Here is a 13,288-nt window from a genome sequence, read left to right on the forward strand (position 1 = left end):
TTCATATTTTAGCTTGAATCGGATCGTTTTTAATGACTAAATGAGTTAAAATCTTTCACAAAAATAATTGATTCAAATGAAATAGACACTTAAGTGTTTAAAGAGTGGTCAAAATCTTTCGTCAGATGAAACTGAAATTTGAGGCCAAAATCGGTCCTTACCGGACCTACTCATGTTTAGTTCAGAACTTTTGATATTGTGATAATTTTCTAAATTGCCTGTAAATTTTGTAATGTGGAGTTCGACTTGGAAATTATTAATTGTCCGTTTGGTATCGTGCGACACTTTTTCTACTACGGTAGGTTTTTGACTGAAAACAAATATAATTGCAATGTTGTGTTCGTGATTATAAAACAACATCATTGAAAATCAGTATTAAACAGTTAAATGTATCTTAACTATTACTATGAATATTTTGCAGGTACATTTAGGGAGTCAACATGGACAATTTTTCACAGCCATTGATTTATAATTCAGTTGACTGCACTTCTGTTTTGTCTCTGGCGTCCAAACATAATGATGCAAGTCAGTATTTCTGTGACCCGGTACATGATGGATTGCTGTGCTGGCCTGCAACGCCACCAGGAAGAAAAATAGCACAACCGTGTCCGCCATTACAAGGATTTAATGACAACATGTTTGTATTCCGGAAATGCAGTATAAGTGGCATATGGGAAGATTTTAACAACAGTTTAGTGGTTGAAAAAACAAATTACGAGTCATGCATCCTGACTGACAAGCCGACATTACAAGAATATGGTAAAGATTATATAAACGATTTGCAAAATGTGATCCGGAAATCCAGTATACTTGGAATAAGTTTCATTCTTCTTTCTTTAATAGCTTTGTGCATATCGTTTTGGCTGTATAAATGTAAGCTCCCAAAATATATCAATAATATACTAAGGGTAAAAATTCACAAACATTTATTCGCAGCCGTAATGTTAGAATTAATTATCAAACTTATTTTTCAAATATCTATATTTTTGACAATCAGTCGTTCCTTTTTAGCCACAGTGCAGAAGCCTGTTGTTTGCGAGTTTTTGACAGCGTTTCACCAGTATGCGGACATATCAATTCTTATGTGGATTGTTATAGATTCCCACTTTATTTACATGACGGCAAAATCAGGATTTTTGTGCATTTCCGGTTACAAAGCTTACGTCATCGCTGGTTGGGGTTTGCCTGTTTTACCAACCTTATTATGGACAATTACGTTAATATTGAATCACAAGGTCACGTGCTGGAACGGTCACATGCATCTGGCCTCGATTTGGATTGTACACGTTCCAAAGATCCTTTGTTTTGTGTCTATAATAATATTAATCAGTTTGTCGTCATGGCGGCACTATCAAAGAGTTTCTCAACGTTTATTGCAAGAATCGAAAATCATAAATAATTTAACAACAACAGGAATATTACTTTCCTTGATGCTACTGAGTTTCTTGGTTGTGATCATACCTACATATCTTAGGCTAAATACTTTGGAATCAAAAACCATAGTGCAATACCTTGCGACGACTTTCACATCATCAAAGGGTATATTTGTTGCTATTTTGTGTAATTATTCGAACATAAAAGACTTTGTAAAATCAGAGTCAGCCAATAATGATATCGAAATTTAACTAAGCTTGTTTGAAATATCTGTGTAAATACCAGTAGCAGTATTTCAAGCTATTTCAAGGAGCAAGATACGTGCTCTCAGAATATAGCGTACTTCTGACAACAAAACATAGAAATCAAATGCCTCTTGCGTAACACTGTTAATATCCTGGTACCAACAATGAGTTTATATAAACAAACAACATCATAAAAACCAAAAGAAGTCTATATATACATGTCTTTGAAGAACAATCACTCTGTCGCAAGAGAAGAATACCCGTCTTCATATACAAACCAACTGTATAATTGTTAATGATTTATAAGTAGCAAGTGGTTGTTTTCATGTCGACGATTGAGACCTCATAAATATTATACAGAAATGTATTGATAAACATTAGTGTCTTAGGATAGTTCATTTCCTGAGTCGAGATATAATTTCACTGAAATAAAAACTCGTTTGAATACGCGTAAGAATGTTATTTATTATATTTTGATTACTAAGTTGCTATAGTTTGTAATTGAAGAAATAACATAATGAATTTGGAAGTTGTGAATGTGACTTTATTAATGTGTGTTTATAAAGTCGGTATAGAAAAAGGTTGAAGGCCACACTTCAAAGTATGAAATTGGTTTAGGAGTTAGGCCTACACGATCATCACCAACTAAGTTGCGGCAGTAAAAAGTTCTCCATATATATGATTAAAATGAGAAGATACTTTATCTTACCTCCTATACATTTCTAGGAATAAGATTGGTTAAAAGCGTCCTCGTGGAAACCGTGTATATTTGATATAAGGTTATTTGGGAGGCGGGACTTATTTCATTCACGGTTAGCAGTGGAGTTACGTCCCTTTGTATTCCATATAAGGTTATAAGGAGGGGGCTTATTTCATACACGGTTAGTGATGTTACGTCCCTTTAGAAAAACAAAATAGTACTGAGAAAAAATCTAAAAGGTTTCAACAAACGAACAAAGGGATGATAAAGTGAAATAAATTCGCAAAAACCACATTTAAAACTAACAAGTTGTCATTGTTGGCATCTGTTTTTGAAGGATCATAGGAAGTAGTTTCTTAATCATGTAAATGCTAACTGTATCAAAGATTGGTCCATTTTGATTGGTCACTAGATAGTCGATAAGATGAATTCGTTACATAGTGTGCTAGTGACATTATACGGTATTTATGGGGTCAGTAAATTCCATATGGGGATTCGAGCTTGTATGTAACTAATATATTATTGTATAGCAATATAATATTTCCCACAGAAAGTAACCAAAAGTTAGCGTGCAATAAATTCTAATATTGCACTAGTGCAATAAATCTTCGAAATTCATGACGTCATCAACGACAAAATCTTAGTTTAAACCAATTTTTACTTTCAAATATTATATTGCTATACAATAAACGGGTTATTGCATGAATATTGGGGAATATTGTCCCTCGTAGAAGAACATATATTGCACTCGCAAGCTCGTGCAATATAAGATTCTACTCGGGACAATATTCCCCAATATTCATGCAATAACCCTTTGATATTGAACGATACTCTCCACCAGATGTCTGTTGTTATTCCACGATATATATATTGTAACGATTATTATATAACTTATTTGTGTGTTCCTGCCTTGTTTGCGCTGTATATCTGTCACGTACGGATGACCTTTTATCAACCCTTAGTGAGATAAACGTTTTTTTTTGCTATCTCACCTCACACTTATATGGCAATGTAAAGAAATACATAACCATAACGTGACAGAAATACAGTACAAAAAACCACGCAAAAACAACAAAGAGAGATAAATGATACAACAGTACATAACAAAGTAAATTCACAAACATACTGAAATCAGAGGAAAAACCCAAAACGGAAAGTCGAATGACAAAATTTAAACCTGAAACACAACAAACGAAAAGACAATAACTGTCATATGCAGGACTTTGTACAGACATTTTTTCATGTACAAAATGGTTTTATAGCTAGTTGTACTTTCACTTGCATGGCAGTCGTATAGTATTCCATTATTTGACGAGTTGTAAAAAAAACCAAGACATAATAGGCAAATAAGTCAAAATTAGGGGTACAGCAGTCAGCATTGTGTTATGATCTTTGTCGTTATTAAACTGATAGATATATAATCAAAACATTTACCATGACACAATAACACAATTTCGGGATGTATGATAACAGAGCCACGTCAGCGTTGTGGTATGATCTTTGTCATTATTAAACTAATAGATATATAATCAAAACATTTACCATGACACTATAACACACTTACGGGATGTATGATAACAGAGCCACGTCACAAGCAAGAACATTACACAAAAAAGTACACAGACTTAGCACATTAACAACGCGAAATACAATAACAAGATCAATAAAACAATGACGGTACGTATAAGTACAAATGCACGTCATATACAACCAAGAAACACAAAAGGCATTCAGAAAACTTATATAAGCAAATATGAAAGACAAGAATCGTTAAAGAGGGACGAAATATACCAAAGGGACAGTCAAACTCATAAATCTAAAACAAACTGACAACGCCATGGCAAAACAATTAAAATGGCAAACAGACAAACAATAGTACACATGACTCAACATAAAAAACTAAAGAATAAACATCACGAACCCAACCAAAAACTAGGGGTGATCTGAGGTGCTCCGGAAGGGTAAGCAGATCCTGCTCCACATGTCGCACCCGTCGTATTGCTTAGGTAGCAATACACAGTTAGGAGTTTAGTTTCGCATTATGGCCCCTGTGGATTTTTCAAATAGGAAAGTTATTGTGTAATAAAATTCATTTTTAGACAGATGAGTGCTAATTTAGCCTCCAAAGGTGGTTTATAAGAGCATCAAGATTATTTTTTACATGTTTTATGGGCTGTTTTCTGTTTGACAATCCGTATTTTCATAGCTAGACCGGCCATCGGTCCAGAAATTAATGTACTGTTTACAAACACTCTTTTTCTACACGAAGTTTTTGATGCATTTTTACAAAAAAATGAGATGAAAGACATATGATTTTCATTGGATCTGCTAAATGATATATGTATACAGTTTCAGAAAAGGTATTACTTCAAGCAATTGGAATTCTACTTTTAGTAAAATTTTGGGGAAATATGTGACATCTTTCCCCCCTTTTTGCAATATATTATAACAAATAAATGCAGATTGTTGCCATGGATACACCAAAAAGAAATTATATTTTACCATTTTATATACTGGAAATAAAATCTATGGAAGATTCTGATTACATACATATGCCCATATATGACACAAACAGTAAGCTTGATATTGCAAGAAAGCAATGAAAAGGGAATGGTAAAATTCATAAGCCTTAGGGCAAATTTTAGTATTTTTTCCTAACTGTTTATTGCTACCTTATGGCATACTTACCAAGCTCAAAATTGTATAATTTAAGACTTTTCATGCCACAAATCTATTGATATTTAGATTCAAAATCAACTTCTGATTAAATTAAGTGTTTAACAATGACAATATGTGTCAATTTTGTTGTTTACAGTCCTTAGCAACCAAAATGAGACATTTTGACACTAGGCTTATACTTGTACTCTATCGGCTTAACGCTTACTTCTGATGGATTGGGCTGCATGTAGTAGCCCAAGTATTGAACGCGTTGTTTTTTTCTTGCGAATATATCATATTATTGTTTTTATCAAGATTTTATGTTACATTTTGGCATATATAAGATGTATAATAGTTAAATCAGATGTAAGAAATTGATTCCCTATCACCAAGTTTTTTAATCAAGTCTTTGGTATGCAATAAAGCATAAAGATTAACATTTTTATGCTTAAAATTGCTCAATTTTGTACAATGGTGCATCATCAGAGATCTTATTATGATATTCAACACTAAAACACTGACAAAAGAGGTACAGTTTTTAAGATTTGGCTAAAAATTGAGGTAGAGACAAGATTTTACACTTTGACTTGGCACCTTTCTTAAAATCTTTTTTTGTCGCGTTTCAGTGTCAACTGCTAACCTTCATAAAATATTCATTACTGCACCAATTTTCAAAAATAAAAGGTCATTTTACTCTTTTTAGCTAGCAGAACTCAGAAAATTAGTTAAAAGGGAGAATTTGAAAAAAATAATTTACTATTAAGGTAGCAATACACAGTTAGGAGTTTAGTTTCGCATTATGGCCCCTGTGGATTTTTCAAATAGGAAAGTTATTGTGTAATAAAATTCATTTTTAGACAGATGAGTGCTAATTTAGCCTTCAAATGTGGTTTATAAGAGCATCAAGATTATTTTTTACATGTTTTATGGGCTGTTTTCTGTTTGACAATCCGTATTTCCATAGCAAGACCGGCTATCGGTCCAGAAATTAATGTACTGTTTACAAAGTTTAACACTCTTTTTCTACACGAAGTTTTTGATGCGTTTTTACAAAAAAATGAGATGAAAGACATATGATTTTCATTGGATCTGCTAAATAATATATGTACACAGTTTCAGAAAAGGTATTACTTCAAGCAATTGAAATTCTACTTTTAGTAAAATTTTGGGGAAATATGTGACATCTTTCCCCCCTTTTTTGCAATACACAAAGGCATACAGGAAAGGCATATAAGCAAAAGTGTGGAAGACGAGAGTACAGAAATTATCATAGACCAATAACACAATTACGAGACGTATAAGTACTGAGCCATGTCAAACGAATTACAGACTCTGAGCCACGTCAAATAAACCACAAAACGACAACTTTTAAAATAGGTGAAAACATTTAAAGCGAACTGTTTTTCTTATGTCAAAATTGTCTGAAAGGCAAAGTTGAACTTCGATAGATTTTGTGTTCTTTATTATGATTATTTTGTCCCATAATACCTTAAACGTGTTGGCTATCATTTGTGACTGTCCAATATTTGGCAGTGAGCGTTCCTGGTGGAGATAAATGTTGGTTTCAAAATATATCACATCACTTTTTGATATATAAAGGCAACAGTACTATACCGCTGTTCGAAATTCATAACTAATTGAGAAAGACAAAAATCCTAGCTACAAACTAAAACTAAGGGAAATACATCAAATATAAGAAGAGAACAACAAAACAACTGCAATATTAATGTGCAACAAATAAACAAACCACAATTAGTGCAACACTCACAGAAACGAACTACCAGATAGCCATTTTCCTGACTTGATACCGGCAATTTTAAGAAAAACAATGGTGGGTGGAACCAAACCTCTCGCTTGTATGTTAAATATAACACTAGCATGACAACATTACACGACATGACTACAATACTAATAAATGGAAGAAAAGACAGGACATTTAAACACACACAAAAAATAAACAATTTGAAGTACGGCAAGAGCTTTACTATACTTGTAATTTGCGATACAAAGATAGTTTTTAAAATAGTTAGTTGCTGTACACTTGCCAGACCCTCACAAACATATATATTACACTTTCTCTTAGATTTGAACTTTTAAATTAATCAAAAAAACATACTAAACACCTCAAACCCTAACGGGAGAGATTGTTTTTGATTTTCATATGATGAAGACATTATCGTCAGGTTTAATATGGTTTAGGTCTGGAGCTGGCATGTCAGTAAATGTTACATTTGTAGTAGTCTTTTGTTAGTAAATGCATCATTGTCATTTTGCTTAGTTTCTTTCGTTACTTATTCTAACATTGGACTCCGACGTCTTTTCAACTTTTCCTGTGCGAGTTGCTGTGTTTTACTTCATATTACATTTGCTATTGGTATAGGGGGAGGGTTGAGATCAAACGAAACATATTTAACCTCGCTGCATGTTTGCGCCTGTCCAAAGTCAGGAGCATTGGTATTTGTTTCTCTTGTATGTTTTATTAAACTGTAGATTACTAGTATATATTATATGAAGTTTAGTATGACGTCCATTTTCACTGAATTAGTACTTTTTTTATATTTAGGGACCTACCTCCGTGTTGAAGACTAATTGGTGGCATTCGATTGTTATCTGCTTTTCGTTGTCCCTTGAATATATTCCCCATTTTTATTAGACACCTACAAACTAATTAAAAATAAATGTTTAAAAATTTTAAAAAGAATTTATGAAAAAACTATTTGTTTTTAGTTGTGATCATTTAAATGAAGAAACCCAATCAAAACCAGAATATTTTCATTTTAGTTTTTATCTCCTTGTCCACACGAACAATAAGGCATTGCTTTTTACATTCTACGCCTCCGGGTGTGGGAATTTCGCGCTACATTGAAGACCTGGTGTTGACCTTCTGCTGTTTTTTTTTTCTATGGTCGGGTTGTTGTCTCTTTGACACATTCCCCGTTTCAATTCTCAATTTTACGTAACAATTAGACTAATTTATACTTCATAAAGAAACTGAAAATTGTCATTAAAATAAAAAAAAATAATCCGTATCTGTTGATATGCTAATTAATCCTGTTACCGGTCACATCTTTATATAATTTCTTTGTTCTGGTTGCTAAAAACAGTGCTTTAGAGCTTTGATTTAAAATTAATATATAGATATAGTTTATAAAAAACAAGTTTTTACTTTTGTCAAACTTAAACAAAAGGGTCACGAAGGACTGTTACATACAAAGCAGTTTAGAATGAAGCGTTTGAATCTTTTCCTGTTTATAGAATATTATGAGACAATTTCTATGTTCTGAATAAACACGTACATAGGTTAAGGAATATTCTTTTGTCTAATGTTACATACAATGCAGTTTGAAATAAAGTGTTTGAACCTCTTCCTGCTTAGAATATTATATAAGAGAATTTCTATGTTCTGAATAAACGTAGATAGTGTTAATAATTGGATTAGCATTATTCTTCCGTCTAATTCTAGCAATCAATCTTGTTAAAGAAGTTCATCCCTTAACGTCGTATTCTACAAAATTTAAATGAAATTCATTTTTATACAAAAAAAATATTACAATCGCTAGGTGAGTGTATTGCGTTGCCATGTGAATTTAATAAATGCTTTACGACTATTTACAGACATGCTAGTTTAGTTTAGTTTTAGTTTACACATATTTATCTACAGTGATTTGGGAAACAGGTTATTGCAACTTAATTAAATCACTTTCCACTTTGAGGGTGCGAGTCTTGCCTTGTAGCGACATTAGCTTGTTTTGTTTTCAAAGTCTACACGGGTGTCAATATCGGCTCCCTCTTAACGCAGTTTAGCAATTCATCGTATCCTTCCGACGGACTATCATCGTTCATCAAGACCATACAAGCACATGGTCTAAAGGAAGAGCCGACAATTCAGGCCGGAGCGGGGACCAAACTAGGAACCTATTTGTAAGTAGTCCAACCGATGCGCTAACCACTACAACACTGATCTACAGAAATGCTGAAGCTTGGTGCTACGATAGCAGCCGTCTTAATTGCATCAGTGCTTCTATCATTTCACGTCTGTTCTATATACGTGTCTGTTACCTCAAAAGATTTAAGAAAAAATAGATTCTTAATATTGGCTTTATATTTAAGTCTGAGCGATATTGCAATAGGTCTGATTTATATTTACCATGGAATTCTAAATTTCGTACACTTGGACAACTTGGAAAACTCGGAATACTTTTATCAGTGTATGATGTTAAAACATGTGGTGTGTGGAACGATTATTGCATCTCTTCTGCAGAACTTATTGATATGTTTAGAACGACTTAATGCTACATTTAGAACCAAAAGACGTGTTCTGGATATTATAACAAATAACGTGTCTGTTATTGTCTGTTTTGTCTTTAGTCTTTGTTTTGGATTCCTGAGATTTGGACTAGAAACTTTAAAAGGACCTGTACCTTGTGAAGCCGTCCAGACACTCACTCCATTGTTTGTGTTTTCGCATGACCTTCCGGCAATTACTATCGTGATGTCAATTATTATCATTTATGGGGTCATCGTTTACCGAATTGTCAAACAACAGAAGCTAGTAGGAATCCAACAACGCGGAATTTCAGCCGATCAGAGTCAAAAGAGAAAAAATAATGAGCTAAGAATGCGCAGGAATGTACTGACTCTTGGCGTTATCATCATTGTCACGGTAGTAGGAGTTCTTCCTAGGAGTTTGCTTGGTTTCTATTCTTTCAGCGAGGGTATATCTGGAAAGGTAGCCGATCTAAGTATGATCACAAATACCGTATTTCTGCTGCTGAATCCTCTTTTAGACCCCGTGATATATGTATTGAGGATAAAGAAATACCGGGAATCTCTTCGCTGTAAATGTCTGAAAAGATCTACTGTTTCATCTGTGAATTCGACATCAACAGAATGATGACTGATAATTAAAGGACTGTTATCAACCTCTATAATATTGTAAGTTGATATTGGTTTTGAATATGTTAAAAGTGTTACTTCATGATATATACATACTATTTTACATTAATGTCTTATTTAGGCGGGATGTTTAAAAAAGGTACAGGAGATACCAGATGGACAGTCAGACTCATAGATAGAAAAAAAATCAACCGACGATGCCATGGATAAATAAGAAAAATACAAGAAGCCAATTATAGTAAACAACATAGAAAACTAAAGACTTAGCAACACGAACCCAACCTATTACTAGGATGATCCTAAAGATCGTACATGTACTAAAGCGAGTCACTGGATAAAATGAAAATAGACACTGAATAAGAGGCTTCTGACTTTGGATATGCACATCAATACTATGACATGGTTACACGTGTTTGTTGTGATCAACGTTCCCATGTGAAACAGTGATTTCACAGCATAACAAATGAGTTGGAAGTGGTTTACTCAATCACTAGGTTAGCATATTGCATTAAACAACTAACAAAATTTATTTATCCGTTTAAGTCTATTAGAGTGTTTGTGAAAGTATACATGTTTCATCAAATTCTGACAAGATACAAACATGTCCTCCATAAAAAAAACAAGGATTCATAACGAAATTAATTACTGATACAAAACATTGTCAACAATCAAACTATTACAGAAATATGTGATTCATGTAAGTGTCGTCCTTAAAAATGTAAGAACAATCCGCCTTCAATACTGAGGAATCCGATTTCACAACGACGATATACTCTCTGGTTGAACTTAGTTCTGGTTGTAAATCTGTACCGGTTAATTTACCTAATTTGCATATTTCGTATAAAATTTGATATTTCGTATTATGTCTGATGTGGTTATATATTAAATATATGTCTATTAAATTTATTTTTTTGTTATTTTTTGTGTGACAAAATATTGAAATAGTGATATCCTCTTTATTAACAATTGTTTCTGTGTTGACGCAATTGTATTCATGTTTAGGAACAAACGTTACTATGGCAATTAACTAGAAAATATTACATCGATGTTGAACACAGCAAAAAAAAAAACATTACGATTGAAATGTGACGAAAAGGCTGATTTAAATCAAATTCATGATTTTGGTTTATCGAAAGTAATTTTAGGCAAGTTATTTCAAACCAAAAGAGATAACAAAAACAATTTACAATTAAACCAAAAGTAGACACAATTGCAAAGCGTTCTGTGGGCAATTGTAAATCATTAGTGACACATTTTCATGTATTAACCAAATATACTATGCATAATCAGAAACTTGAGCATAAGATAACTTTGAAATTATTGACGATATTTTCCAGTTTGAATGTTTTAACCGAGTAATATTTGCATTTAAGACCCTTTGTGGCATGCTGTTTGATGTGAGCAAAGGTTTTGTGTTGAAGACAGTACTTTGACTTATAATGGTTTAATTTTATTAATTGTGTCTTGAATGGAGAGTTGTCTCATTGGCATTATACCACATTTTTTCTATATCTGCATGATATCTGGTGAATTTGAAAAGTAGGAAACCAGTTCATGTGCTTAAAAAGGGAGAAGGTGAAAAAGAAGTTGCAGCATTAAAATTTCAAATGTCATTCAACAACGACTATATCGAAATTTGCAATTTCAATATTTTTGAAGATATTTTTATGTTTCAAATTTAATGTAAGAATATTCATAACATTCACGTTACTGAATTTGACAAGAAAAATGTATTTTTAGACAAAAAGTGAAAAATATTTCTTTGAATAATTTCGTTCAATTTTTATCATCTCGGTCATCCCAGTACCAGAAAAACGAGTCGATTTTAGATTTGAAATTATCAATTTCACCCCACCTTAGTAGCAATATACCAACATCAACTGCATATATGGGATATTAATTTTCCAAATTATTCGGTATTTAAGAGCTTGCAGATCCTATAGAGACTTTGTAAAATGTCACCAGTGTCTCGGTAGATTGTTGATGAACCAGGAGTATGTCAAAGAGTGTTTATTCATTTTTCTGAAAAAATGGTGGATCGGAAGATACTCAGACCTTGTTGATAAATATTCTGTATCAACTTCACAAATGATACACTATGGTCTTGTGGTATACGTTCTGGGTACTGATGTTGTTTATCGTCTTAATAACCTGTTATATTATTATTATATTTGTCGGTATGTATATCAATTTTACTGCTTAGTCTGGTTTTGATGATCCATTTGGCGTGGCTTTGTACTGGATCATGTTATTCTCCAGGGTTACTGGAAGTGTGACCCTAGTATTATCGATATTTAAAATAACGAAAAGTCGTAAATATGCAAAAAAAGAAATTACGATACAAGACGATATTGTTTATGAATTGTCCGCATATAGGGAACAACCTTGTAGGTTTAATTTTGAGGTTTACTAACTTTTGTCTTATCTGCTTTCTTTAATTTTTCGACCAATTTCTTATAAAATTTTGATGATTTCATCCTTCCCGTTTCGTAAAATGTAAAATGTGTAGCTCTTTGTTTAGAATTACACAACATTTTTTGTAAAAATCCACTAGAGGCAGATTATAAATACTACTTAGTTGTAGATCCGGGACGGAAAAAGACAGGATTATCCGCAAACAATTGATATAATTGATATTTTCAATCTATAGCTAAGTGTTAACATTTTGCTTGGAGTTCAGTATTTCATTATTTCATTTTACTGAATAGCTTGAATCTTGAAACTTGAAAATGTAATCTTTTTATTTCATTTAAGGTCTGAAATGAATCACGATAGAACAAAAATACAATACAACAAACATATTACAATGATACATGGACAAAATTAAACATATGATTATACAAATGTACAGAATTATCAAAAAAAGAAAAACATCAACTAAATATTGACATAAGAGTTTTACAGAATTTTGACAATCCAAGAGAGGGAATTTATCACTACTATTCATTAATTAATAGAAACTATTACAAATCTTAAATTAATATATCTTTCCAGGTAAAAACACTTTTGTATCTCATACATTGAAAAAAATGTGGTTTTATATATAGTGAAATTCGTCTTCTTTATCACATAAATCACAAGCACTCTCTAACCTATCTATACTCCAAGCACTGTATCTATCATTGTTATCTCCCCTTATTTCTTTTAAATCGGTTATTTATGTTTTTTTGGTCCACTTTGAAATTTGATAAAAGAAGATAACAATAAAAAACAAGGAGTAAACAAAGACTAAAACAATCAAAAGACATTAACATCAACAGTTTCAAATAATAAATAAGAAACAACACGAACTCCACTAAATACCGGGAGTAAAATCAGATGCTCCAGAAGGGTAAGTATTTCCTGCACCGTATACGGCACCCGTTGTGTTATTTCTTTGTTCAGTTTGGTAATGATGGAAGGTTAGTATGACTGA

General features: G+C 32.5%; 1 protein-coding gene across 1 annotated transcript; it reads left to right on the plus strand.

The window, feature by feature from the left end:
• Positions 1-440: 440 nt before the first annotated feature.
• On the plus strand, positions 441-1,985 carry LOC134699892 (PDF receptor-like). The gene has a single exon (XM_063561292.1). It carries the CDS (start codon positions 441-443, stop codon positions 1,623-1,625), a length of 1,185 nt encoding a protein of 394 aa, XP_063417362.1. The 3' UTR covers positions 1,626-1,985.
• Positions 1,986-13,288: the final 11,303 nt, after the last annotated feature.

Source organism: Mytilus trossulus, unplaced genomic scaffold (assembly GCF_036588685.1).
Source record: "Mytilus trossulus isolate FHL-02 unplaced genomic scaffold, PNRI_Mtr1.1.1.hap1 h1tg000103l__unscaffolded, whole genome shotgun sequence".
Lineage (NCBI taxonomy): Eukaryota > Metazoa > Mollusca > Bivalvia > Mytilida > Mytilidae > Mytilus > Mytilus trossulus.